The 24303-nt window shown below is 39.9% G+C and overlaps 1 protein-coding gene across 4 annotated transcripts in view; it reads left to right on the top strand.

Moving 5' to 3' along the window:
* AMPD3 (adenosine monophosphate deaminase 3) overlaps positions 1 to 24303 on the top strand; it is a 34672-nt gene that overhangs the window by 1375 nt on the left and 8994 nt on the right. For 2 of the 4 annotated variants that reach the window (XM_086894747.1, XM_086894746.1), the window contains exons 2-11: positions 3034 to 3259; positions 5774 to 5969; positions 6488 to 6653; positions 8746 to 8965; positions 11404 to 11533; positions 19355 to 19549; positions 19794 to 19925; positions 20824 to 20987; positions 22146 to 22272; positions 23111 to 23274. In XM_086894747.1, the coding sequence (XP_086750873.1) occupies positions 3039 to 3259; positions 5774 to 5969; positions 6488 to 6653; positions 8746 to 8965; positions 11404 to 11533; positions 19355 to 19549; positions 19794 to 19925; positions 20824 to 20987; positions 22146 to 22272; positions 23111 to 23274 (1715 nt within the window). In that variant the 5' untranslated portion in view covers positions 3034 to 3038. Of the gene's footprint in view, positions 1 to 185; positions 334 to 364; positions 563 to 3033; positions 3260 to 5773; positions 5970 to 6487; positions 6654 to 8745; positions 8966 to 11403; positions 11534 to 19354; positions 19550 to 19793; positions 19926 to 20823; positions 20988 to 22145; positions 22273 to 23110; positions 23275 to 24303 lie in introns of those variants that run through there. The other 2 variants (XM_086894745.1, XM_086894748.1) reach the window with 2 other exon arrangements.

Raw genomic sequence — 24303 nt, 5'->3', positions numbered from 1 at the left:
AGAGCTGCACCCCCCGCCCTGAGGGCTGCACCCCCCGCCCGCCGCGGAGCCGCCCCGGCCGCGATGCAGCCGCCCCGGGGGCCGCCCGGCGGGGCCGGGGGCGCGACGAGCGGGCTCCGCCGCCCGCGGGCCATAAAGGGCCGGGCAGGGGCGGCGCGGCACTGCGGTACCGGGCGGCCGGCGGGTGGATGCGGCAGCGGGGAGCGGCGGCAGCCGGCGGGAGCGGCTCCTCCCCACGCCGCCGCCGCCTCCTCCGCCGGCGGCTCCGGGCAGCGTCTCTCCGGCCGGCGGCGGCCCGGCCCTGCCCCGGCATGGCTCTCCCCGGGGCGCTCGGTAAGTGCCGCGCCGGGCCGGCCCGGGGCGCTGGCGGTGACCTTGGGCCGGAGCCGTGCGGGGCTCCTGCGGCGGCAGCGCCCGCGGGCCCGGCCCCACCTGCTCGCAGCGCTGGGATGCGGCGCTGCCCGCCGGGCATCCGCGGGGCTCGGCGCGGCTCTGGCTTTCACGGCATGTGCTCCGTGTAGATTCAAGACCGTTAAATGCCTGATCGATAACTGCTTTTTAAGTAATCATTCCATCTATTATTGCTTTTTTTTTTTTATTTTAAGTGCAGCATGTTTCAAGAGAAATAGCTTCCTTTTCTTCTGCAAAGGTGCAGACCTAAAGAGCAGCCAACCTTTCTATTAGATCGAGATATTTAGGAAAAGAGCTTTTACTGGGTGATATTCATATCCTTCCCCATCCCTTTAAAATGTCTAGTTGTTGCTCACCTTGGGCAAAGGACAGCAGTTCAGTCGAATGGTACTGGATACATGAGCCTCTTCCAATTTGGGATGGCACAGCTCGCACGAGTAATGCGTGAGGTGCCTCATCACTATTTTAGGTTTATTAGGCTCATTTTGGTGCCATGAGCTAGCAGTGATGTGGGTGAACATACATTTCAAACTGTTCTGTGCCTTAGTGTCTTATGCTTGAGTGGAGAATGTGAGCTTGGGTTCTGTAAGAAAGAAAAAAACTTTGGTGTCAGTAAAGGATTGTACTTCTATCTATACTTTCTGTCTCTTCACTATTTTACTGTAAGGATTTAAAATACAGCATGGTTTCTCATGCAGAGTGGTTCTTACTGCATTTCTGTTTCTGATCACAGTTCTCTAGGAGAAAGTTAATTTAAATTAGGAAAATGCTCAGCAGAAAAAAATATTTCACATTGTACTAGTATTGTTAGCATTCTTACTGTAGTTGAATAAGAATAAAGGGAGTTTTTCTCTGGCTGAAGTTGCCCAAAAGGCCCTTGCTGCTGGCAGCTGCACGTGTGGCAGGCTCTGCTGCTGACAACTCTGTTCATTGAGGTCAGGAGATAGACTCCCATGGTTTCCTTGGGGGGTGAAATTGAGAAACCTAAGTTTGGATGCTACTAAGACATGGTAGTGCATTGTCTCTGAATTATTCCGCTAAACATGTATGTATTTTTAAATTTTTTACAAGTTATGCTTGATTTTATGAAGACTTAATACTAATTGTAAAACAAATACTCTCCAAGCTGAAAACAGCACAGTCAGGTCCACAGCTCTTTAAAACCAGAGACGCTGTTCTATTGGGATGTGAAGGGGTTCTTATACAGTAAGAGTGCAAAGTAATGTAGGGGAACACTAAATTGCCACATAATGGACCAATTTAAGTCTCCTCACCTTTTCATGCTGTATTTGCTTTTAGAATAAAAACAAAACTGTTCTCAAAGCAACTGTGAAAACAGGTGGACATTAATTAGAGTCTTTTAGGCTGAAAACAACAGGATCAGGTATCAAAAGGATCACATATCAACATGTGAAACCTGCAGCATGCCTACAGAAAAAATGTAATGGGGGCCCTGATAAGTTGTGGCTGGAGAGATAAAAAACGGCCATGCTCCATGCTGACTTCCAGGCTATATTGTTACTTAAATGAATGCTATCTCACCAAGTACCTTTGCATTTTTCTAACCAAAAAGGGTTCTGAAATGCCAGTTTTGGACCTGGACTTCACATTCTGGCAGTGCTTGGATCCATTTGCTGTGACATGTTCACAGCTATTTTTAACTTATGTAATAAGAATTTAATCTTATTTGTTATAAACTCCATCATACTGAAGGCATTCAGAAAGCTTTATAGTACACAACAAATAATGCTGGTCAGTAGCTTATCAGCCCTGTGCTTTTTCCCTCTGGAATGCTTCCAGTTATGCTAAAATGTACGTTCTGGATTGTATGAAAATGGAATAAAAGTAAAGCCAGGAAACTACAGAAGAAACAATAAAGACAGCATTTTAGTAGTGATGCTAGAACAAAACGGAAATATTTTGTGATGAAAGTCTAGCTGCTTAAAAATTTAAAACAGAAAATGTATTATTTTTGAAAAGTAATATTTAAATGCCAAGTAGAAATGGAAGTCCATAACATATCTGCTTCCCACATGCATTCAAAAATGTGATATGAATCACTACAAATGGAAAAAAAGTGTCACTAAGTTAACTATACTACCTTTTCTCCTGCTGTGCAACTATTTCACCTCCCAGCAGTTCTGTGACTTTCTGATTTGTGCAAAGGATGGGGTGAGGTGGAAATGTGCAAGCTTCTTTTCTAACTTGCCTGTTGGTTTGAAGTCACTGAGCAAGGAAGTAGGCAAGCAACTGAGTGAATGTGATTTCCAGGTTCAGTGCAAGGACACACAGCTGAGTATCCATTGTGTTGCAAATAATTGTCTGTCTGACTGTGCAAGTAAGTGGAATCTCCTAGTAAATCTCTACATAAATTCCTTAGGAATTTTTATGGGTATACCAAGAGGTTCCTGATGCACAAATTAGCATGGCTCCAAAAGTAGAGCTGCTCTGTGGTTCTCGTGTACTGCACGCTAGTTTAAATTCTGCAGAGCTGTTCTACTTTCTTCTGCCTTTGCTCCAAGCTCTGAATTTTGATAGGCATACCATGGAAAAACCCCAAATCCCTTGCACATCTTCACTTGTCCTGTAGCTCTAACTTTTATCAACTGTGCTCCTCATCAGGCGAGATGCCCCGACAGTTTCCCAAGCTGAACATTTCGGAGGTGGACGAGCACGTGCGGCTCCTGGCAGAGAAGGTGTTTGCCAAAGTTCTGCGAGAAGAAGACAGCAAAGATGCGTTGTCACTGTTCACCGTGCCTGAAGACTGCCCTATTGGGCAGAAGGAGGCCAAGGAGAGGGAGCTGCAGAAGGAGCTGGCAGAACAGCAGTCTGTGGAAACAGCTAAAAGGTTCGTTCTGTAGTTGCTTTCTTAGTGGAAAATGGTTTTTGAAATGAGTTTGAGTTAACACTGAAATACCTGGCAAACAGCGTTCTGTCTCTTAGTTCTTCAGGAGAAAGGTCAGCAGCAGGTACCAGGGCCACCCCTGTGGTGTCCTTCTGTCCTGTGCAGGAGGTATGGGGATGGGCCCCAGGGAGCTTGGACTGGTCAGGTGGTCTCAGCTGTGTTCCCAGCAATAGCAAAGATATTGCTTATGCAAATTTAATAAACAGCATAGCTGGGTAGAAATTAACAAAACCCCAAGACTCTTTAATGTAAGAAGAGCCAGAAAAAGAAACACTCCCCTCTCTTTTTCTAGTTTCATTAAGAGAAACAGAAAAGCTTAACACAGAGAAAATGGCTTTGGCATGATACTTCCTTTAGTCTCTGCAAAAATAGATGAAAGCAATGAATTTATAGTTAAGATCAAGGGGTAAGGTGAAAAGTGGTATTGGCAGAATGAGGTTATTTGTAGGTTTCCTTTATCACAGAGGTAGAATCTAACCTCTGTCAGCCATAAAAGTGCACAGTAAAAAAAAAAATTGCATTCTACCTTTGGTTTACCCATGGCTGTAATGAAGGCAAACTTGCTTTGGTTTGTGGTTTTCTTTCATTGTTTTTTTTTGTAAGAGAGGCAGCCTTCTCCTGATGTCAGGCTGTTCCAGTGTCTTGCCTTCACAGGACTGCTGGGCTGTTTCTGGAGTCACATGAGCTCAGCAGCAGCCTGACACCAAATGGGTTGGACGTGTACAGACTCTTCAAAAAGCAGGCAGACAAGAAAGCCTTTGAAAGTGATAGCTACACACATGTACCTGGTTAGCTGCAGACAGGCAGTTGGGAAACACTTGGAATCATGTTTCTGGAACAGAAGGGAGAAGAGTCAATTTAGTTAAATTAAGGTATGACTCACTGATGATACAAGCTGAGACTTTGGGTTTGGAATTGTGCAAGTGAGTTTCCCAGTTGGCATATTCATAGACATAAACAGGCACAGAAGGGAAAACCAGATGTTTCCAGCCAAACAAATGTTTGGTATATATTTCCTCCTGAACCAGTGTTTCACTTTTAATTTGGAAAATTTGTCTCACAAAAACAAACACAGGTTTTGTACATGTTTAACTGCAGGAAGCGGTATTATAGGTATTTTGTTTACATGTGGGAACAGAACAAGTGTTCATCCTTGTCCTGCAGGACTGAAGTGTACTTCAGGGACAGTGACACAAGTACAGCTTGTGCTCTTTTCAGTTGATCAAACACTGCCTTTCAAAATGATGCTGATTTCCAAGGTGGCTGCAAGTACTTTAGAAGATGAAATTTGGGTGTTAATTGTACCAGCACTGCACGTTCTTATTCTTAAGAATACCACAGAATTAATACACAGCTTTCAGAGAATGTTCCAGTGTTCCTTTTTATTTTTTTAATTTATTTATTATTTATTTATTATTTAATTTATTTATTATTTATTTATTATTTATTAATTTATTTTTTATTTAATGATTTTTACTAACACTTTAAAAGTAGGGACTATGTCCTCTGTGTAAAAAAAATTGATATCACAGGTAGCTTATAACATAGTATTTATATACTACATGAATATTTAAAGTACATTTAAGCACATTTGAACTGAGTAAGGAAAATGAATTCCATCCTCAGAGATATTCCGAAGCTCTACTTGAGGTATTACAATTTCTTCACTGGAAAACACAGCATTGTTTTTTAGCTGGTTTATCTGATGTTCACATCTATCACAGCTTTGATGAGAAAAGGCAACGTTTTTAAATTTGAGTTCCACCTGAAGGAAGGAATGAACTTGTGTATCAAGGCCATGCTGTGATATCACTCTGATAACCAACATCAGCCTCCTGCTCAAGTCTCATCAAGCACTGCCTAAGGAATAACTAGGTGCTCCTCCTTTTCCTTACAGATTGAACTGAATGACTCTATGTGAAATTCTGTTGCCTAGTCTTGTCTGACAACTAGATGAGTTTTAGGTCTTGAAGGTTTTGGGAAGAATGAGAAGTGTGTGTAACAGCATGGTAACTTACAACAATTTCTGTATGTAACATTGACTTGTTTCTGTCTGATCCTTCACGAATTCTGATGCTGTTGGTCTGTAAGAATCCACTCTTACTAAAGTGAGCGCGGTGATCAGGTTTTCCTTCTGCACAGTGACTTGCTGAAACTGCAGTTGTGAGAAGTGAAACAAAATCCTTAGGGCATCTTAGAGTGTTTGTAAATAAATCATGGCTTATTGGACCTCGTGTACAGGGTAAGTGCAATTGTATGTAGTGTAGACCATATGAAATGTCAATACAGAAAAGCCAAAAGCACAATTACTTTCTGACCAGCATTTTTTTTCTGTGGTATGAGAGATTTAATTTCTAAAATTTCCTAGGGGGTGATTTCTTTGTTGCAATCAGTTTTCCAGTGTATTTAGTGTTTTATACCATGGCTTATTTTATGTTTTATACCATGAATTTGTAGGAAGAAAAGTTTCAAGATGATTAGATCCCAGTCTTTGTCATTACAAATTCCACCTCAGGAATGGAAAGCACCACCAGCCAATCCAGTCCTGTCTCCTGCAACGCCAGTTCTTCCAAGTGCTTTTGTGCCAGTCCAAGTGCCATATGATGTACCAGAGTTTCAGAGAGTTTCAATTAGTGGGGACTACTGTGCAGGGGTAAGAAACTATTGTTTTCCCACTTTTTGTATCTAGGGGGTGTAAAAAAGGTCCCATATATGCACACAAAGTGTTAAATGCCAATATGGGTGTTAATTGTAGCAGCACTGCACGTTCTTATTCTTAAGAATACCACAGAATTAATACACAGCTTCCAGAGAATGTTCCAGTATGTTCTCTGCAACAAACTCTAAATTGCTTTGTGAATACAGTGATTTGTTAAACTGTTAGAAGTCAAGGTCAGGTTGTTATATATACTATTTATTAGCTAAAAACATAATCAGATGTTCAATAAACAGGCAATATATGTTAAGATAATATTTATGTGTGTTTTGTATATTGTGTTTGGATTCTGCTTCTGTCACTGGCTTCCTGACTCCTTGGGAGAGATAAGATCCTTATGGTCAAGCCCCACACACTTCTGTTTCTGGAAATTCAGTCTCCTTGTTACTGGTGTGGATTTGGTTTGTTGCTAGAACTGCTATTTTTTCCAGTATTTATCCAGGTTTTCCTTCCAGGTTACAGTTGATGACTATGAACAAGCTGCCAAGAGCCTGGTGAAAGCTCTTCTTATCCGAGAGAAATACTCGCGTCTTGCTTACCATCGCTTCCCGAGAACAACATCTCAGTACCTGTGCAGCATGCGGGATCAAAAATGGAAGGTTGAAGATGAGGTGTACCCAGGTGAATATCCTTTTAAAAATATTCCATTACATTCTAAAAAACTTAAACATTATTTTAAAATACAGAATTAAACCCATGCGGTAGTGTAGTAAAGGGAAGTTGTATTTTTGTGATGATCTCTTCTGACTGTCTTTGTAATTTATTCTGTTATTGAGTGGGGAATCACTGACAGGCCTAAGTTATAAATCCTGCATCTAATTTGGAGCTTTGCAGCTGTCAAAACCTAAAAACCAAGTCTAGGTTCTCATTGATTACTTTATTTCCTAAGCAAATGGGACATAAAGTAGCGTACTTGTGCTCCCCCAGGAAAAAGCTGTATGGCTGTGGTTTAAAGTGAAGTCATTTCCCCTCATCTTGGCATAGGGAACTAAAAGGAGTGATGAGCTCATCTACATCATAAATTGAAGCCTGATACAGACATGCCAGTTAACAAGCCCTGAGTCAGGAATTTCACAGGCAGGCCACACTTGCCAGGTCAAGACTGGAAGCTGCAAAGTCATATTTGTTGGGCATTCTGCCTGGGTAAATAAACTGATCTCTCAACAAGACTTATTGGGTTGAACATATTCCCCCACTATGTGTGTCACAAATTATTTTTGTCTCTTAGGTGGGTTGTGTCTTGAAGGCTCTGCTTGTGCATTAAACTGTTTGCACTGTTCATTTCTGGGTTGGGCTGTGAGGAGCAACCTTTGGTCTGTACAGATGGGCCACTATAGATGTGTCCATGTTGCTCACAACCTATTTTCAGCCTTGATGTGACATTTTAAATCAATTACCCTCTGGCTTAGTGGTTGAAAGAGGGTGACTAAATATGTTTTCAAGTGTTTGTTTTCCAAGAAGAGTGTGAAGAGGACAGTATACTGAATATTCAAGACAGGGAAGATATTTTGGAACAGCTGCCAGGGAGATATCTGCAAGCTATTATTAGGTTAATAACTTTCTTACAGTTATGATTTTAAACTTACGACACAAAAAATGAAATCTCGTTACACAATGTCTGAATTAGCACGAGTTTGATCTAGATAGTTATGAATATTAGAGATAAGGATGATATCAGTTTATAACATACATTCAGGTGCTCTAGGTGAATAAAAGGACTGGTAATTACTTTTCTGTCATGGCTTAACTGAACAGGTAGAAGAAGAAATCTCTGATAAGACTGAGCCAAAGAATGAAGTTCAGCTGACATAAATGTAGTCAGAACACTTTGTGCTAGTTGCATTAGTGAGATATTGTGAAAGAAGTGATGGCTGTTCATAGCAGGAGTGACAATGTTTGAGTGTTCACATGAGCTAAATCTCCTAGATGTGTGTTTGATTACTTGATTATTAGGAAAAAAACTTCATAACTTTTTAAAGGCTTTACAAAACTGTACTGAACAAATCCCATCTGTGCTTCTGGTACTTTTTGATTTTGTTCATGATTAGAAGGCCAAGGGATAAACTGGATTTGTGTTGTACTATCTTCAGCTTCTGTGCTTCTTGTTTCTATTAAAAAAAAAAAAAAGTTATAATAATACTTCATTAAAAAAACGTCAAACAAAACCATCACCACAGAAAACCATACATAAACAAACCAACCCTCACAAACTAAAAAACTCCAATCAAAACACAACAAAACCAACTAATTCTATGCTTAAATATGAACTTTCAAAATTGCTACGAGTCAGAAGGTGAAAAGAAAATAATGAAGGTGAGTATGAAGTCAGCAACTATTTTATTGTTGAAAAATCTCAACTGTATTTCAACCATCCTAATTTAAATAGTTCTGCAAGCACATTTTCAAACTTATTCCAACACACAATACTAAAGAATATGATTAAATCTGTATGCATTGGTTCAGAGAACTCTAACTAATAACATATAACATTTGAATTAAGGTAGGCACTTAATTTAGAGAGGGGCTGCAACTAAAGCCTGTGAGAATAAAGCTTTGTTGTAACAGCAGATCTTTTATAGTAACTGAATGGGATTTTAATGAAAGTACTGAGACATGTTAGAAATTAAGCTTTGCAGAAGCAGAAAGTTCTTTTTGTAATGATTTTGTCTTTTGTGTAAGTTATTTCTTCTAACTAATGCAAATTTGTTTTCAGATTTCCATTCACCCCCAGAAGAAAATCAAGATCCCTATAATCTCAATGATGCTCCAGACAATTTGGATTATGTTATCAAGCTGAAAGGTGGCATTCCCTTTGTTTATGACAACAAAGAGATGATGGAGCTCAATGAGCCTCGGAGTTTGCCATATCCTGACCTGCAGACCTACACCCTTGACCTGAGCCACGTTCTGGCTCTAATTGCAGATGGCCCAACGTATGTTCCCCTTTTGTTACTCTCTGCCCCTTCAGACTGCTGCTTAAATGGCTTAGTACTTCTTTGATATTTAATTCCTCAGCATACCCATCCTATAGTAGTGTTTTGTTTTGACTTTCTCAAGCATTAATGCATTATGGAAAATCTTAAAAAGGAAAAAATACAATGCCACCTATGGCTACCTTTCATTTCTTTGGTATCTTAGCATCAACCATGGCAAAAAAGAGGTTAACAGAAAAAATCAAGGGATTGCCCAAATGTTTACATTCAAGTCAAATCTGACCAAACTTCTTGAAGCATGAGAAGCTGAAACTTGAACCTTTTTTTTTAAAAAAATGGTTTTGGCCTATGCCGAACCTGAGGTTTTTGAACAGTTGTCCAAAATTCCTTCATGTCTATTCTGCTCTGGTTGCATGAAGAGAAACCCTGCATATGCAGAGCAAAGAGATTAGCTCAGCAACATAAATATTGTCTGATTTGTTCCAGATGTTAATTAACTGCTCATAGGCTGCAAAACTAACCCATGCACAATCAAAATAAGTTTGAAATTTCACAGAACCACTGAATTATTGTGAAGTCTCTAAAAACTAGAAATGTAACAACTCTAGTAGAGTCAGTGACACTCATAACAAAGCAATGTCCTTGCCTAGTGCATGATAAAAGCATGTGCATCCAGTTTTAACTTCCTAGCTGAGGGTTGGAAACAACACCATCTCTCATGGCTTCCACACCAGGAAAGGAAAAGAATGCACTGTAGGATGGAGCTAAGCAGGAACCTGAGCTGTTCCAAGCTATTTGCCCTGTGTGCCAGCACTGCATTGCTGGTCCTCCTGCCTGGGAGAGATCATCACTGACACTGTGCCCAGTTAGCCCCACCTGGTGCACTCTTTCCCCTGTGTGTCTGTCTCACAGGTATGTCAGTCTGTCTCCCTCCTGCAGGGACAGTGGGAGAACAAGCCTGGGCCATTCCCTAAGCCCTTTCTCAGGAGCCAACTCCTGTGCTTCTGCCAGTGTTATCAGCTCCAAATCAGTGCCAGCTTGAGCAGGCTTTGGTTACAGTCAGCAGTGGGCAAATGCATTCCAGTTGCAGTGCGTTATATTCCAAGACAGATAATGAGAATATGAAAGGACGAGGAGGAAACCTAGAAACAAGCATCATGCTGAAGCCCCTTTTGCAGTTTTCTCTTAAAGCTTAGACCTCACAGTTGTAACAGGAAGCCCTAAGTTAGTGGGTAGGTAGGACAAGTTGTGGTAGGACAAGTTAGAACACTCAGCACCTTGGTGAATGTAGGTTACCTTTTCCTTTCACTACTGCAGAGGAAGCTTTTGCAGGCTCATCCACACTCCCTGATAAATGTGCACAACCCAAAAGTAAAAGGTCTTTCCCATAATCCTGCTGCATAAGCTCTTCTTTTGTTATTGTTTCCCTGTTTGCAGCAAGTGCTTTCCTGTCATTTATGCCCATCACATGTGGGGCTGCTCAGGGATGAAGAGTCACTGTTCTTTAATCTTTGCTGTTGGTAAACTGATGGAATCTCATCCCTACTCCTCAGGCTTGTGGTCTTTTGGATTACAGTAGACCCAACAGGCTTCCTGCAGTGGGGAAACAGGTCTTGATCAGTATTGGATTCTGTGAGACTGGGTTTGAAACAGACTTCCAAAACCATAATGGGATTTGTGTCCTATTGAGGAGAGATTGGCAACAATAAAGCAGGAAAAAGAAGGCTATTACATTAACAGTGGTACCAAAATATTGTGGAGTCAATAAGAATTGACAGATGGTGAAGAGAAAAACCATGTCATTGGTTAAAAATAGGAGAAACATGACAGAAGATGCAAGTGAAGATGGAACTCTGAGTAGGCAAGCAGGAGCAAAAAAGCATATTTTCTAAAAAGGGTACAAGAAATTATTTTGGAAAAAAATATTTCTACACAATATATGTGTTCTCAGGGCATGGAAAATGAAAGCATATTGGATCTTTTCTTGGCTTCTCACATTTGACTGAAAAAGCAAATAAATTTGGAGGATTTTTTTAAAAAAATTCAAAATGAGTAAGGCTGGATGACAAGTTGTTTCTGTTATATATGAGAAGATTGTTCTGTTGGAAGTACCATTTTAGAGAGGTTGCAATTGACCTCACATTTGATTATAGGTTTCATGCTTTGGTCATTATTACTAAAAGGACTGCAGTTTATGCACAAGTATAGTGATGGACAAGTTGAAGGACATAAAATGGTTGAGTTCTGTTTGAGATTTCACTAACAACTTTGGTCTGAAATTGGCTTACATATTTGTTAACCAGTAGGATGAAAATGGATTTGTCTTGGACCTCATAAAATGTCCCAACTTTGTTTTTACTGTGAAAACTTTGATGTCCTTTATGAATTTGAACTACAGCTAGTTCTAAGTTACAATTCATTTTTGTTTTCTTTTACAGAAAAACATATTGTCACCGGAGGCTGAACTTTTTAGAATCTAAATTTAGCTTACACGAGATGTTAAATGAAATGTCAGAATTTAAAGAACTAAAGAGTAATCCCCATCGAGACTTTTATAATGTGAGAAAGGTAAGTGTGAGAAGGATTAAAGGCATGACACTGTTTTTAGTAGGAGTTCCAGCAGTTTTGTTTTTCTTATGGGAGGTGTAGATGATATGCATGAAGTAGTGTGTGCATTCCACTCAACTGAATTAAGTTATTTTAAGAATGGTAATGTTTTTCTACATGGGAGCTCTCCAGGAAAATTAACTTGAATGTGCGTGGGTTAATTGGATTATGCTAAACTAAATTGTTTACTTATTCAGAATCAAAGGGGCTTAATTGTGTGTGGATTGCTTTCAAGGAGTGAAACAGAGTTAATTGAATGAAGCTCTCTTGGATTATGAATAAGAAATATCCATATGGAGGTTTAATTAATTTTAATGAACTCAAAGACATTCAAGTGCATTTTTCTGCTTTCATGTAGGTACATCCTACTAGACTGTAGTAGGAACAGCTGTATAGATTTTAGATTATAATTGCATTTCATATTGAAAATAGATGTTTAAATACATGTCAAAAGACCTCCCACAGAAACTAAGCTGAGGGTTCATGCTGCCATCAGTATCTGGTAAAAAAAGTCTGTGATATATTAAGTAAAAAGATTATCTGAGTTGTAGTCTTGGCTCCCTCTGAGATACACTGGGCTATAATTAGGAGAAAGGTAGGGGAATCAAGGAGCTGATTTAATTTCCTGCCATATTCACACCTAAGGGAGCTGTGTTCTCTTCAAAGTGTGGAAGCAACAGTGTTAGGCTGTTTCATTTACTTCCCTTTCCTGAAGTGGAGAGGAAGTTACTGCAGTTACCGCTTCATTTTGATAAGTGAGATTTCTTCACAATTGTTGCTGGTGTTTTTAACCACTTTAGGTCCATTTTGCATTCTCTATGCAACTGGTAGAGAATCCTTATTTTGTAACTTCAGGGTTTGCTAATCCTTCTTGTTACATTTTGGTTAGCACTAGTTCATCAAAAAGTCCTCTTGGCTTTTCCCTATAATGCCCAGTGTGTTTGCTGGCTACCATTGTGGTAATCAACTGTCCCAGTGTCCATCTGCCACGAGGGTGGAGGCAGATGAGCTGTCAGGTAAGTTCTAATGGATTTCACCCTTCTGACTGCTAAACGGGAACGGGAGGATCTGTCAGCTAATTCACTCAAGTGGCAGAGACTCAGCTCCCAACCTGACAGTTTTCTTGCATAACCCTGGAAAGACGTTTGCTATGTGCCACATTCAGTGAAAACACTTCAGCAGCTGACAGAGACTTCAATAATAAAACACACGGTGACTGAGACATGCAGAGGTGTGGGTCGGGTGACTAGCACAATCAGTCTGATTGCTGAGGACTTGTAATTAACAGGATTGTACTTCCTAAGTTCATCTTTTGATCTGAAAGCAAATGTTCAATGTCTCTGAGCATATCTTAATTATTTTTTAATTACCTGCTGTTGAATAAGCCATTCTGCAAAAGGATTCGTGTTGTTCAAAAGCACAAAATGTGCATTGCTTCCCCTCTGGAAGGGGAACCACAGGCTGGTTCCTCCTCCCCTTCCAGAGAGGAGGAACCAGCCTGTTCTTCTCTGCCAGAGACCATTTTTATTGCCAGTTACTGCTTGAAAAATTCTTGCTGCACAGAGTTAATCTTGCTTAAAGTATTTTTATGAAGCAAGCTCACAAGTAGTATTTTTCTGAAGCACTCTGGAAAGTAAACTGCATTGTAGACACAGTTCCTGTAAGCCCTTAGATAATCTTGTTTTCTGTATCTTGCTAACCCCAGCAGTGCTTGGAACTGTAACTTCCCTGAAGTGCTTCCTTGCTAATAACAGTATCAGCAGTGAAGCATTTGAAAGAAAGCCACCCTTCTCAGCCTGTGTTTTTGGGATGCCTCTCTGTCAAGTCAATCCTAAGTGCTTACTGCTCACAAGGAACAGGATTCACCTTCCCAAAGGGCACTTGGTGAAGTTGTGTATCACATCCCTCAGACACAAGTGTGGAGGTCCTGGTACAATCTGCTTGTATGAAAGAGCCAAAGTAATGGATGGAAAATGCCAAAATTAGAACAGATATGAATGTAGTGGTAAGGTCAGTCAGTGAACATGTATTGCTGCATTTAGAAAGGTACAGTAGAAAGCTGGCCAGGATTAATTGTTAGCATGACAACCAAACATTACTAGATTTCCCCTGTCTCCTGCCCCCTTCCCCACTTTTTTCCTGATTTACTAGGAGTTCTCCTCCAATGAGATCATCTAGTTCTTAAATCCCAGGATAAAGCTCATCTTAAATAAGGGACATGCATGTTTTTATCTTATATATTGAACCGAACTGGAATGCAGCCCAAGATATGTTTTGCACTGATCAAGCTGGACCTGGAAAATTGCCCTTTGCTAAGGACACAGGTATTTCTCTAGACAGACAGGAATCCACAGGTGGTAAGACAGCGTGGCTGGCTCCCCTTGGCTCTCCACAGGAGGTGAACAACTGTCTGTGAGGAAAACACTAACTTTAGAGGAGACTCTTGAGCCTGCCATCAGCAGGATTCCTCACGTCCTCCAGCTGATGCACAGCAAAGTGCAGGCAACACACATTTCTCACATGACTCTGCATGAAGAATGAAATTTAGGAACAGGAACTTAGCTCTGTGGTACACAAACTCAGAACTGAGTTTTAACCTTTGTGTACCAGGCTGTCGTGTCCTATGTATGAGGTTTGTTTGAGAAGGGCTTCCTGTAGACCTCTGTACCCAACAGCCTCAGATAATTTGGAACAGACAGTTGATTTTTTTTTTTTTTTGAGGTGAAGCCAAGAGATTTTTTCACCAAACATTATTTGCTACCTTTGTAATGGATATCCATGTACTGAATTGGCATGTGTCCTTCACTGCAAATAGCTTTGATACAGTTTCTAAAGATGATGAAAAAATCACAGCCTAAGCTTCGTTGGATATTCTTTCTTTCTGTAGCCAGTATTTCAGTGTGTCAGCAAACCAGACCTGAGGTTATGTCCTAGCAGTGACTTTGACACATCACATTCTCCTGCCTGCAGGCTCACTAGTGCAGGTGCCCAACCTTGTGTGGGGAGCTGTGCATGGGAGAATGCAGTTCCTGCATTCACAGCCCTGCTGAATGTTCCACTGCAAGAGCTGGCTGCTGCTGTGACATCTGTTGCATGAATGCATTGGAACTGAATTTTTATTTTTTTAACTATTGGTTAGACAAAAAGGAAGTAAATTCTAGATGTTTTTTTAGACCACAGAGTTGAAATACCACTGGCTGTACTGGTAAGAAGGAAAGTTAGAGTAGGGTTAAATGCTATTAAATCCTATAGATCTCACAAAATACTAAATGAAATTAGTAGGTATCTGCTTTATAAACATTTGATTATAAGGCTTGTGAGTGAAGGGTGAACCTGTACCTTAACTTCTCTGAGCTGTGATTCATTGTGAGTTTGCTTTTTTTTTTTTAATGTTTCTTTTGTTTCCCCCAGTAGCTACTTAACTGACTTTGGTGATGAAATAGTTTAATCATCTAAACCAAAATGACAGTGAATGGGGAAGACTTATGGGTTAGCATCAGATCCAAAGGGAATGCCCCTTCAGCATGACATGGGATGGTGCCTTGCCACTGTTAACTGGCAGCAGAGCTGGCTGTTGTGCTTTCAGAGCTCTGAGTGCTGCTTCTCCCCTCCTGCCTTGCAGAGATGCTGGGGCAAATTCTTGTCTCTACCCTCGGTCTTGCAAGTGAGCGCAAAATATGATCAGGTGTAAAGGCATCAATCATTATAATGTTTCTATAGAGACCATAAAGAAAGCTTTTCCTCTCTCCCTTCTTTTAGTAATTAAAAGAACAGAATAAGAGATTTTCTCTTTATTTCTGTATTTGTGTGAATACAAATGCTCGGGTTGGATTCTGCAGCCAAACAGGAAGCTGGATATGCAGGGATTCTCTTGTCATCTCTCCTGGTTTCTGGGTTGCTCTGCATGGCATAAATATGAATTAGACAAGCTCCCAAGGAGCTCTGCACAGCTCTAGGGACTATTTCTGCTGCCAGGAGCATTCCTGCACTACTTGAGAACAGAGCATTTTGTGCCTCTGCCTCTCATGCCTGTTAAAGAACTGCAGGGAGAAAATCAATCACACTGTATAAAGCTTTGCATCCTATCAGAAAAGCTGATGCAGTATTTATGTATTGATGAGCAGGGAATCTAGCAGTGGGATGAGGGATGATTTCCCTTCAATCCAGCACTGAAGTAAAGCCTGCAGAGGATTCAGTGTCAAGTTCATGCAGCCCATAGCTGTTGGGTTAGAAGTATTTACAAGTGAATGTGTTTAGAAAATGTGGCAGTTTAGAACTGTGGATACAACTAATCCATGCCCTGGAAAAGTTCAGTGTTACTAAAATGGCTGGCCTTAGCATTTCTTCTTGCTGTTTTTATCACTTACCACTCTGAATCTAGCTCATATGCCCAATTCAGTGCAGCACTGTCTGTGATATGCACAGATAAGCATCCATAAAACAGATTTGAGATGGAGGTTTTGTGGAGATCTGAGTGACAGTGGAAGGAAAGAGAAGGAATGCAGGAAGATAAGGGAGGAGGCAGAATGGTTGATGGAGGCTTGTGCTGGTTAGATGTGGAGGGCAGTGGGAGCGCCTTCAAGCTGTAAGTTGTACACAGATGTAACCACCTTGCCTGAGAAGGACAAGATTTCACCCCAAAGCCTGCAGAGAGAAGTACAGAGTGGTCAGGTCAGCAAGGAAGGGAATGGAATAGTCTGAACTAGGAATCTGCAGAAAAGAAAGCCTGGCTTCATTACCTGGAGAATTGCTGAGTGAAGGGAATTCTACCATCCTTTAAGTGCAAGAAAGCTCATGTCCAACATCTCTTGAATGTTGGAATTACAAGAATTTAACCTTTATGTAAACAACTGTTTCCATTTGTTAAAAGGGTGGGTTCACTGAAGGTGTAATATTGTGTCCCAAGACAGGCTTCTGTCAGTCATTCTGTTTTTCTTTCCATTGAAGACTATTGTGACCTTGAGTGAAAGGTTTTCTGCTGGGGGAGGGGACAATATGCAGGAAATCTGGTTAAGGAAATGCAGCTGGAGGTTTTTTCCCTCTAAGGAGAAACTGGGCTGGAATGGCACTATAGTGAGTTTGAAAATGCAAGGAGAATGTTTGCAAATAAAAACAGATAAACCATGTGCTAAGAGTGTGTTACTCATGGTCCAGAAAAGCATCAGCTTGTTTCATGTGTTGTATGAAGAACAAAATAGTAGTATCTTAAACTGGCTTTGTCTTTTTTGGTGGGGAGGAAGAAGGCAAAGGGGATATTTTGTCACCCTTATATGAATTCAGTTTGTTAAAATTGTTTTAGTAGAAAGCTTTCATAATAACAATAAAATTAGTAACAGTATTTTACCATGATGACATTTCACATAATAATAACAACAATAATGACAATAATCTGCCTAACCAAATCAGCCCACCTAAGCCCTGTATAAGGGTTCTGTGTTCAGATACTTCATTTAGTTAGGATTGCACCCTGCCTGGTAAAAATGTACAAGAGCATACACTCTAACTGTTAGGGTAGCTCAAAGCTCAAGTTCTTAAAACCTTGCAAAAAGTTGCATTTATGCTAAAAAACAATAATGAAGAAAAGCTGTGATACTCTTATGACTTTAGGCTTGAATCTTTTATGAGTTTCTGTTACTGAAGTTGCTGCTTGCTCAAAGGTCAAATTATACTGGGTGGTAAAAAGAGGTAGCTAAAGTAGTGAATATTCTCTGGAAAAAGCATGAAGGAGATTCTAGAAGGATCTTTGTTCTCAGAATAAACCTACTGTGGTTAGCTCAGCTCTAGGGCTGTGTGTGATGTGTTTGTGGGGACTGGAGATGTCACAGGAGCTCAATGAACAGCAGAGGCACACTCCAGAGAATTATTTCTCAACAGGAAGCAGGATTGTAAAAGCAATATGATCTTTGCACACAAGCAGACAAAAGAAACAAAAAGCCTCCTTGCTTTCCATCCTTCCCCTCCTAACAGCACTGAATTCATGTTGATTTACATAAAGAGGAAGTGCTGTGTCTTGTTTTGTTCTAAGACTCATTAATTCCAGCCACTATTGGGAACCACTGCATGCTGAAATTCAATAAACTACATTTATTCAAGGTCCCTACACCTGTATTCTCTGCTTATGACTTGCTTTTCATGAGCATTTAGAGCCTATAGGACATCTGTGGGTTGTTGTTCCACTCTCCTGTACAAGTTGACCAAGCCTAGTAGTATTTCATTGTTCCAGGAAGAGTTTACAGTAAACAACATTTGTGCCTAAGCCAGAGAATGTTTCTTAACCTGAGTAAGCACATGTATAAAATGCACTTGGGCTCAAATATCTATACAAGTACTCTGAGGAGGATGAGAATACATTGTGTGGAGGTGTGTTTACTGTTTATACACAGCGTTGTTTCCTGGGCATTAATAATGTATTTTATGCTCAGTACTTTGAGACAGCAATATGTTCCTTGCTTTTTCATTTAGCTTTAATGTGTCTGGTATATTTGAATTAGGCAACGATTAGATGTGTTTAGGATTCAGTTTTATATCCTGGTCTTTATTTATGCTACTGATATTCACAGGGAGAAGCTGCAACAACTTTTGTATATATAACATGCACACAAAATGACTTCAGGTGCCAAGTGAAGCAGTGGCATTCCTGTGGCCTGGATGCCATGGCATAAACCCAGGTTTACACTGCAGGAAGGTGGCTTATTCGTGTGCTCTGTGATGTGTTTCGGGCTGACCCTTAAAATCAGATAAGGATGTTGATTAGTTCTGTTGGTGAAATGTGAAACTGCATTCACTGCACAAAGAGGAATGCATTGGGCTCATTTTGTATCTGTCCATGTTTGCAGTTTCCTGCACAGAGGAGACCTGGATGAGTCCTTTCAGCCATTTAGGTTCAGTGGCTCCTTATAGCTGGTTTATCAGAGTATTTGGTTTATTTGAGAAGTTCTTTTACTGTTACTAAGGACTTACACAGAGAAAACTCACATGACAACCAGCCCCCCAGATCTTGTGAGTTGTTTCTTTGGATTGTGTCCCAATAGAGGCTGTTCAGGTAGCGGTGCAAGCTTCTGAGAAAAAGCAAAGCAGACCTGTGGAAATAATTTGTTTCTTGTCAATACTTCTTTTTTTTCCCAGCAAAACCTGAAGGAGTACTCTCAGCCCTCCTGTGAATTTGCACTTCCCTTAGTGTGTGAAGAGATCTAAGAAAAGAGATCTGAAAAGTCTGTCAGCATTATGAGTTGCTGTATTATAGTTAAACTTGGAAAAAATGGTGACAAAAATCTCACATGTATATTCTTCAGTTCTAGTGGCCTAAGATGTTTCATATGTTTGAAATACAAAAATAAATTCTGCTTTTGGAAATGCCTGAGAATTCCAAGTGTCTTCAGTCAGTGAGAATAGTTATAACCACAGTCTCTAACTGGAGAGGCATTGTTGATTCATTAATGAAGTAAAAGGATATTAAGGGATCAGTGTCCTTTAAGGAAGTGTCAAATTTAATCTGAACCCAGGGTCAGTGATTGGCACTTAGAATGTATCTTGTTGAAAATTTTCCTATTAAATAGGAAGCTACTCATTGAGGGCTACTTTACTTACAGTCTGCTTATTGAATAATTCTACCAAAATCAAAATCTCAGGGTTCTGAAACTTTTTGATTTGCTTAGGCACTAATCCATTTATTACTAAAGGAATATTTTAGAAGGCTTTAGTCCCTGTTGTCAGTGACATAGATACTTTGCTAATTAAGTTTATGAAGATGGATGATGAACATAAATAACCTTTTGGTTTCAGGTTGACACTCACATCCATGCTGCTGCCTGCATGAACCAGAAGCACTTACTGAGGTTTATTAAGCACACCTATCAAACAGAGCCCGACAGGATTGTTGTAGAGAAAAAAGGCAAGAAGATGACTTTAAAGCAAGTCTTTGAAAGCCTTCACATGGACCCCTATGACCTCACTGTAGACTCTTTGGATGTCCATGCAGTAAGTCTAGTAAAAAGATAAAACAAATGGGAAAACGCTGTTTTCCAGGTGTGAAATTCTAGTTTCTACAATGTTTGCATGATAACTTACTAAATCAGAATTTGACTTTGTGCATTACAGTGCACGTTTGAAAGAAGTTATCACAGGATTTTTCTTTTCTGTGCCTTTTAATGCTAGGCAGTTTAATTTATGAACTATTGTGTGTTCTTAAAACTACAGTTATTTGGATCTTTTCCTCCTCCAGGGACGCCAAACATTCCATCGATTTGACAAATTCAATTCCAAGTACAATCCAGTTGGTGCCAGTGAGCTGAGGGACTTGTATTTGAAGACTGAGAACTATATTGGTGGTGAATATTTTGCTCGTATGGTCAAGGTAAATAAGTTTCAAGCTTTTCCAGCTGTAGAGAAATGAAGGTTTGTAATAGGTTTGTGATGTCATAATTTTATACAGACCTAACACTATGTTTAAGTGATTCCAAGTATTGGGCTTTCTCCAGCAATTCCTCAGAGGAAAACCTCTTCTAAGCCAGCCCCTGCTGCTTTCTGAATAATTTTATGAGTTAGAAACATACACAAAAGCTGTGTATGAATTCAAAGCTGAGTTGTGGGTAGTTTTAAACTAATGGAGAGCAGCTGAGGGTCAATTCACTGGTTTAATATTTTGTTAGGATTTAGTTGGCTACTGGTAGTTGCTAGGTAGTTGAAGGAGGAGCTAAATAAGTGCCTCTGCATAAATCTGCATCTGTACAGGCTTCAAATTAATTTCTTAGAACAAAAAAATTAATGGTTTTTATGATGTAGTAGAGGTCAGCTCTTCTTGAATATACAGAAGTATTGTCTAAAATTAATTTCCATAAAATTGCTTACTACCACAGATTCTGGGTCAGATTCTCCATTGTTCTGCATATTTTATGTAGACATTTGCTGTAGTTTAAATAGTCTAATTCTGATTTATCAATCTTAAATATAGGTCTGACAAAGGTGTTAGTAATGACTGCACAAGAACATTGTCCTCTAAAAAGAGGTGTTAGAGTTATTCCCAATTATATGTACAGTTAAGTTATACTCACATGATATTTGAGCTAGCTTGCTAGTAGAATATTTAGATACTTAAAATAAAACAATGAATTGAAATTCAAGAGATTCCCTTTATCTTTAAAGGGTACCAATACAGTTATGTCTGCTCTGAGAAAAATGCAATGATAAATATATTTTTAGCTGTAAATGATCTTAGTGTCCATATTAAAGCAAATATATTTATTACTTACTAGGAAGTAGCCCGTGAACTAGAAGAAAGTAAGTACCAGTACACAGAACCCCGCTTATCCATTTATGGACGGTCTCCAGATGAATGGCTGAACTTGGCAAAATGGTTCATTAAGCATAAAGTTTATTCCCCTAATATGCGCTGGATAATTCAGGTTCCCAGAATCTAGTAAGTAATCAGGAGCTCTTGGTAATCTTAATAGTTTGAAATCATACCAGTGACTTAATTTCTGATAATATTTAGATGGCTTATTAGCTGTCCTGTAGTTCTATTTATAAGCAGTAGCTTGGGAGATTTATTTTTGACCATTGGTGCAGTTTTCCTGACAGTCTGGGGGTGGAAGACAGGAGATGGGGATTGAATCTACTCTTTATGAAGCTATTCAAAACTACTGTGAATTATTTGTAAGTCTGAAGATATTGAAACCAAAAAATTACAACTGGGTGAAATCAAGCTGCATTCAAAGGCAAGTTAAAATACAATTTAGTAATGAGAATAAATCAATTCCTGAGTTCCATGAAAGACTAGAAAATGTTCTGTCAAACTGTTATCATCAAGATTAGTGACTAAATGACAGTGAACTTGGAAACAACCCAGACTGATGATTTCCAAACTTCAATCCTTATCAGTTCTTCTTAGTTTTTAAGCATCCTTTGGGACTTTATTTCTTTGTTTCAAATACTGTGTGTTGCAATACAGTCTCCCCTGATAATTTTGTCAGATTTAATAGCTGAGCCTTATGTTTTGAAGTGTCACAGTTGGAGTATGAGTAGAGAAGGAGCTGTCACAGTCACATATATCCCCAGAGCGTGCTTTTCCTTGGGGAGAAAGTTTCTCTCCTTAGATTTCTTACAAAGCAATTTCTTACATGCATGGCACAGTCAGCACTTTGAATAAGTCATGCACTAAGTGGCACATGGAAGCATTATCCCTTTTTTCTGAAAGGCTCACTAAAACACAGCATTCTGCTTTCATTTGGAGTAGTTACAACTTCAGGAAACAGAATCTTTCAGGAGAAGTAGCTCCTAATCTCCCCTGTTGGTACGTGGATGTCTGTAAGGAACAGGGTCACTGCTCTGAGGCAGCATCTAGCCCTGCATGCTGTCTCTATTTTTGGAGCACTTGAGAGCTTCAGCAGATCCTGGATGAAGCAGAGTGCCAGGCAGTGCAGGAAACAGAGCACAAAGACAATCTGCCCTGACATTAACTTTGAATTTCTGAATCTTGGTGGAACTGAAGCTTTAGAGTGTACACAAATAACAGAAAATATGAAAGTGAAGGACAACTCAATCTTACTAAAGAATATGTCTAATTTTCCCCCTTCAGTGACATATTTAGGTCTAAAAATATTCTGCCTAGTTTTGGGAAGATGTTGGAGAACATCTTTGTACCTTTGTTTGAAGCAACAATCAATCCCAAAGACCACAAAGAATTGCACCTATTCCTCAAATATGTAAGTATGTTTGGGTTTTCTTTCTCACATGAAATGGATCCTCTACTGCTCCTTTTTTCTTTTTTTTTTTTTTTTTTCTTTTTTTTTTTTTTTTGGTCCACAGCTGTTCCCAGACAGTAAAAAAGCTTTCTTCTTCTCCACAGACTGCTGGTATCATTATTGTTTCAAAGCCCTGACACATTATTTAGTACAAGTCTGCGTGAGGTCCTATTGTCACATAACCTGTTTATTTCCTCAGAAACAGCTCAGCAGCTGTTTATTTGTCCTTTCACTGATGACCAAAAATGTTTGCATGCTCTTGTGCATCATCACTCAGGAAGGGTACTTTGAGCTGCTTCTGAACTGGCCTCCAAGAAGGAGGCAGCTGAAAGGAAGCTTTGTGTAGATGGTGCTGGAGCTCAGGAGAGAAGCAGGGATGTAGCTGCTGGGACAAGGTTAGCACAGATATTTCTGTGTGCCTCAAATCAGAACTCTGAGGTTTGCTGGGAGCCTCTTGCTTTCAGCTGCTTATCAAAGTCAGCAGAGGAGTTCAAAGGATTCTAGTCTGGATCTTAAGGAGTCTTGCAGCTCTGTAAACCCCACAGAAGCCTGAAGGCTTTTGTGCACCTGGGCTTCCTGTTTGTCTCAGAAGAAAAAAATTGGGTAAAACTTTGACAAAACATGTAATTCCTGCTGTGTGAGTGGTATGGTAGGATGCAGAGCAGCAGGACTAGGATAGGGATGGAAATGAAGGAGGAAGGACTGGATGCTTGTTCAAACAAGTCCTGAAGCAAGAGTGGGTGGCACTGAAGTTTGCTTCTTGAAGCCCCTGATTCCTGTGAATTTCTTCTCCCACCAGGTGACTGGCTTTGACAGTGTTGATGATGAATCCAAACACAGTGGCCATATGTTCTCTGACAAGAGCCTTAACCCTGACCTGTGGACCAGTGAGAAGAATCCCCCATATAGTTATTATTTGTATTACATGTATGTGAACATCATGTTGCTAAATAACCTTAGGAGGTAAGTAGACACTTTTCTATTGTACAAGCTTCCAGAAAATCAGTATCTTTCTCTCAGACTGTCAGTGTCTAGATTACAGATTTTCTGAAACAAGGGTTATTTTGAATTATTTAGAGAGTTGAGTACTTGAGATATTTTGAAAATACTAACAATAGAATTAATTCAAATAAAAAAAATTCAGAAACTGTAGAGGCATCAGATTAATATCTTGGTTTGATATTTGTGTGTATCTTGGTTTTTTTTTTAACTCCTTAAAGCTGCATACACCAAACAAAACAAAAGAAGGAATCCCACCAAACTCTTTGATTGACTCTTGCTTGGCCTTGCAGCATATTCCCAAATACAGTGTACTGGCTCTTGGTGCCTGGCTATCTCCTGGTAATTTAAGAGACACAAAGTAATATTGTGACACACTGGCTTAGGGGCTGCTGCATTAAGAGACTGAATCCAAGTAGGACACAATTACAAAGTGCACATCCAGCTAACTTCCTTTAGCAGGCTTCTTGACTCACTCAGTTGTACTGCTTTTGAGACCAGTGTCTGGGCAAGTAATGCAGGGAGTTATGTGACATCAGGCTGTCAGAGCAGATCTTTGCATCAGGCTCAGGAAAGCCTGAAATTCAACATGAAGTTATGTTTCCAAATTTGCGGCTGACTCATTGAGTGACCTACACAACAGACTGCAGCTGAGGCACAGTGAGGTTATCCACTGATAGGAGAGTGTCATCACTTACCCTGAAAGGATTTGGTTCATTTTATTTAGTTATTTAGGTTGTTTTAGTTATTTAGGAAACATTTTGGGATTTTCTTATAGAAGGTGCACAGATTAGTCATTTTACAGTTTTATCCAAGTTAGCATGCAAAATGTTATTTCTTGTCTCCCACTGCTACTTCAAGCATTTCTTATCCTATTTGATGAAAACTCATGATGCAAACACCCACCTTAAATTACCTTGTATGTGCAACAATCAGGCATAGTTGTTAGTTTTAATTCTATAATGGAAAAGACACACTACAGCAGACAGATGA

This window comes from Cyanistes caeruleus, chromosome 6 (assembly GCF_971803275.1).
Source record: "Cyanistes caeruleus chromosome 6, bCyaCae1.hap1.1, whole genome shotgun sequence".
In the NCBI taxonomy this organism is placed as follows: Eukaryota; Metazoa; Chordata; class Aves; order Passeriformes; family Paridae; genus Cyanistes; species Cyanistes caeruleus.
The sequence above is the reverse complement of the archived record's forward strand: the minus strand, read 5'-3'. Positions and strand labels throughout refer to the sequence as shown.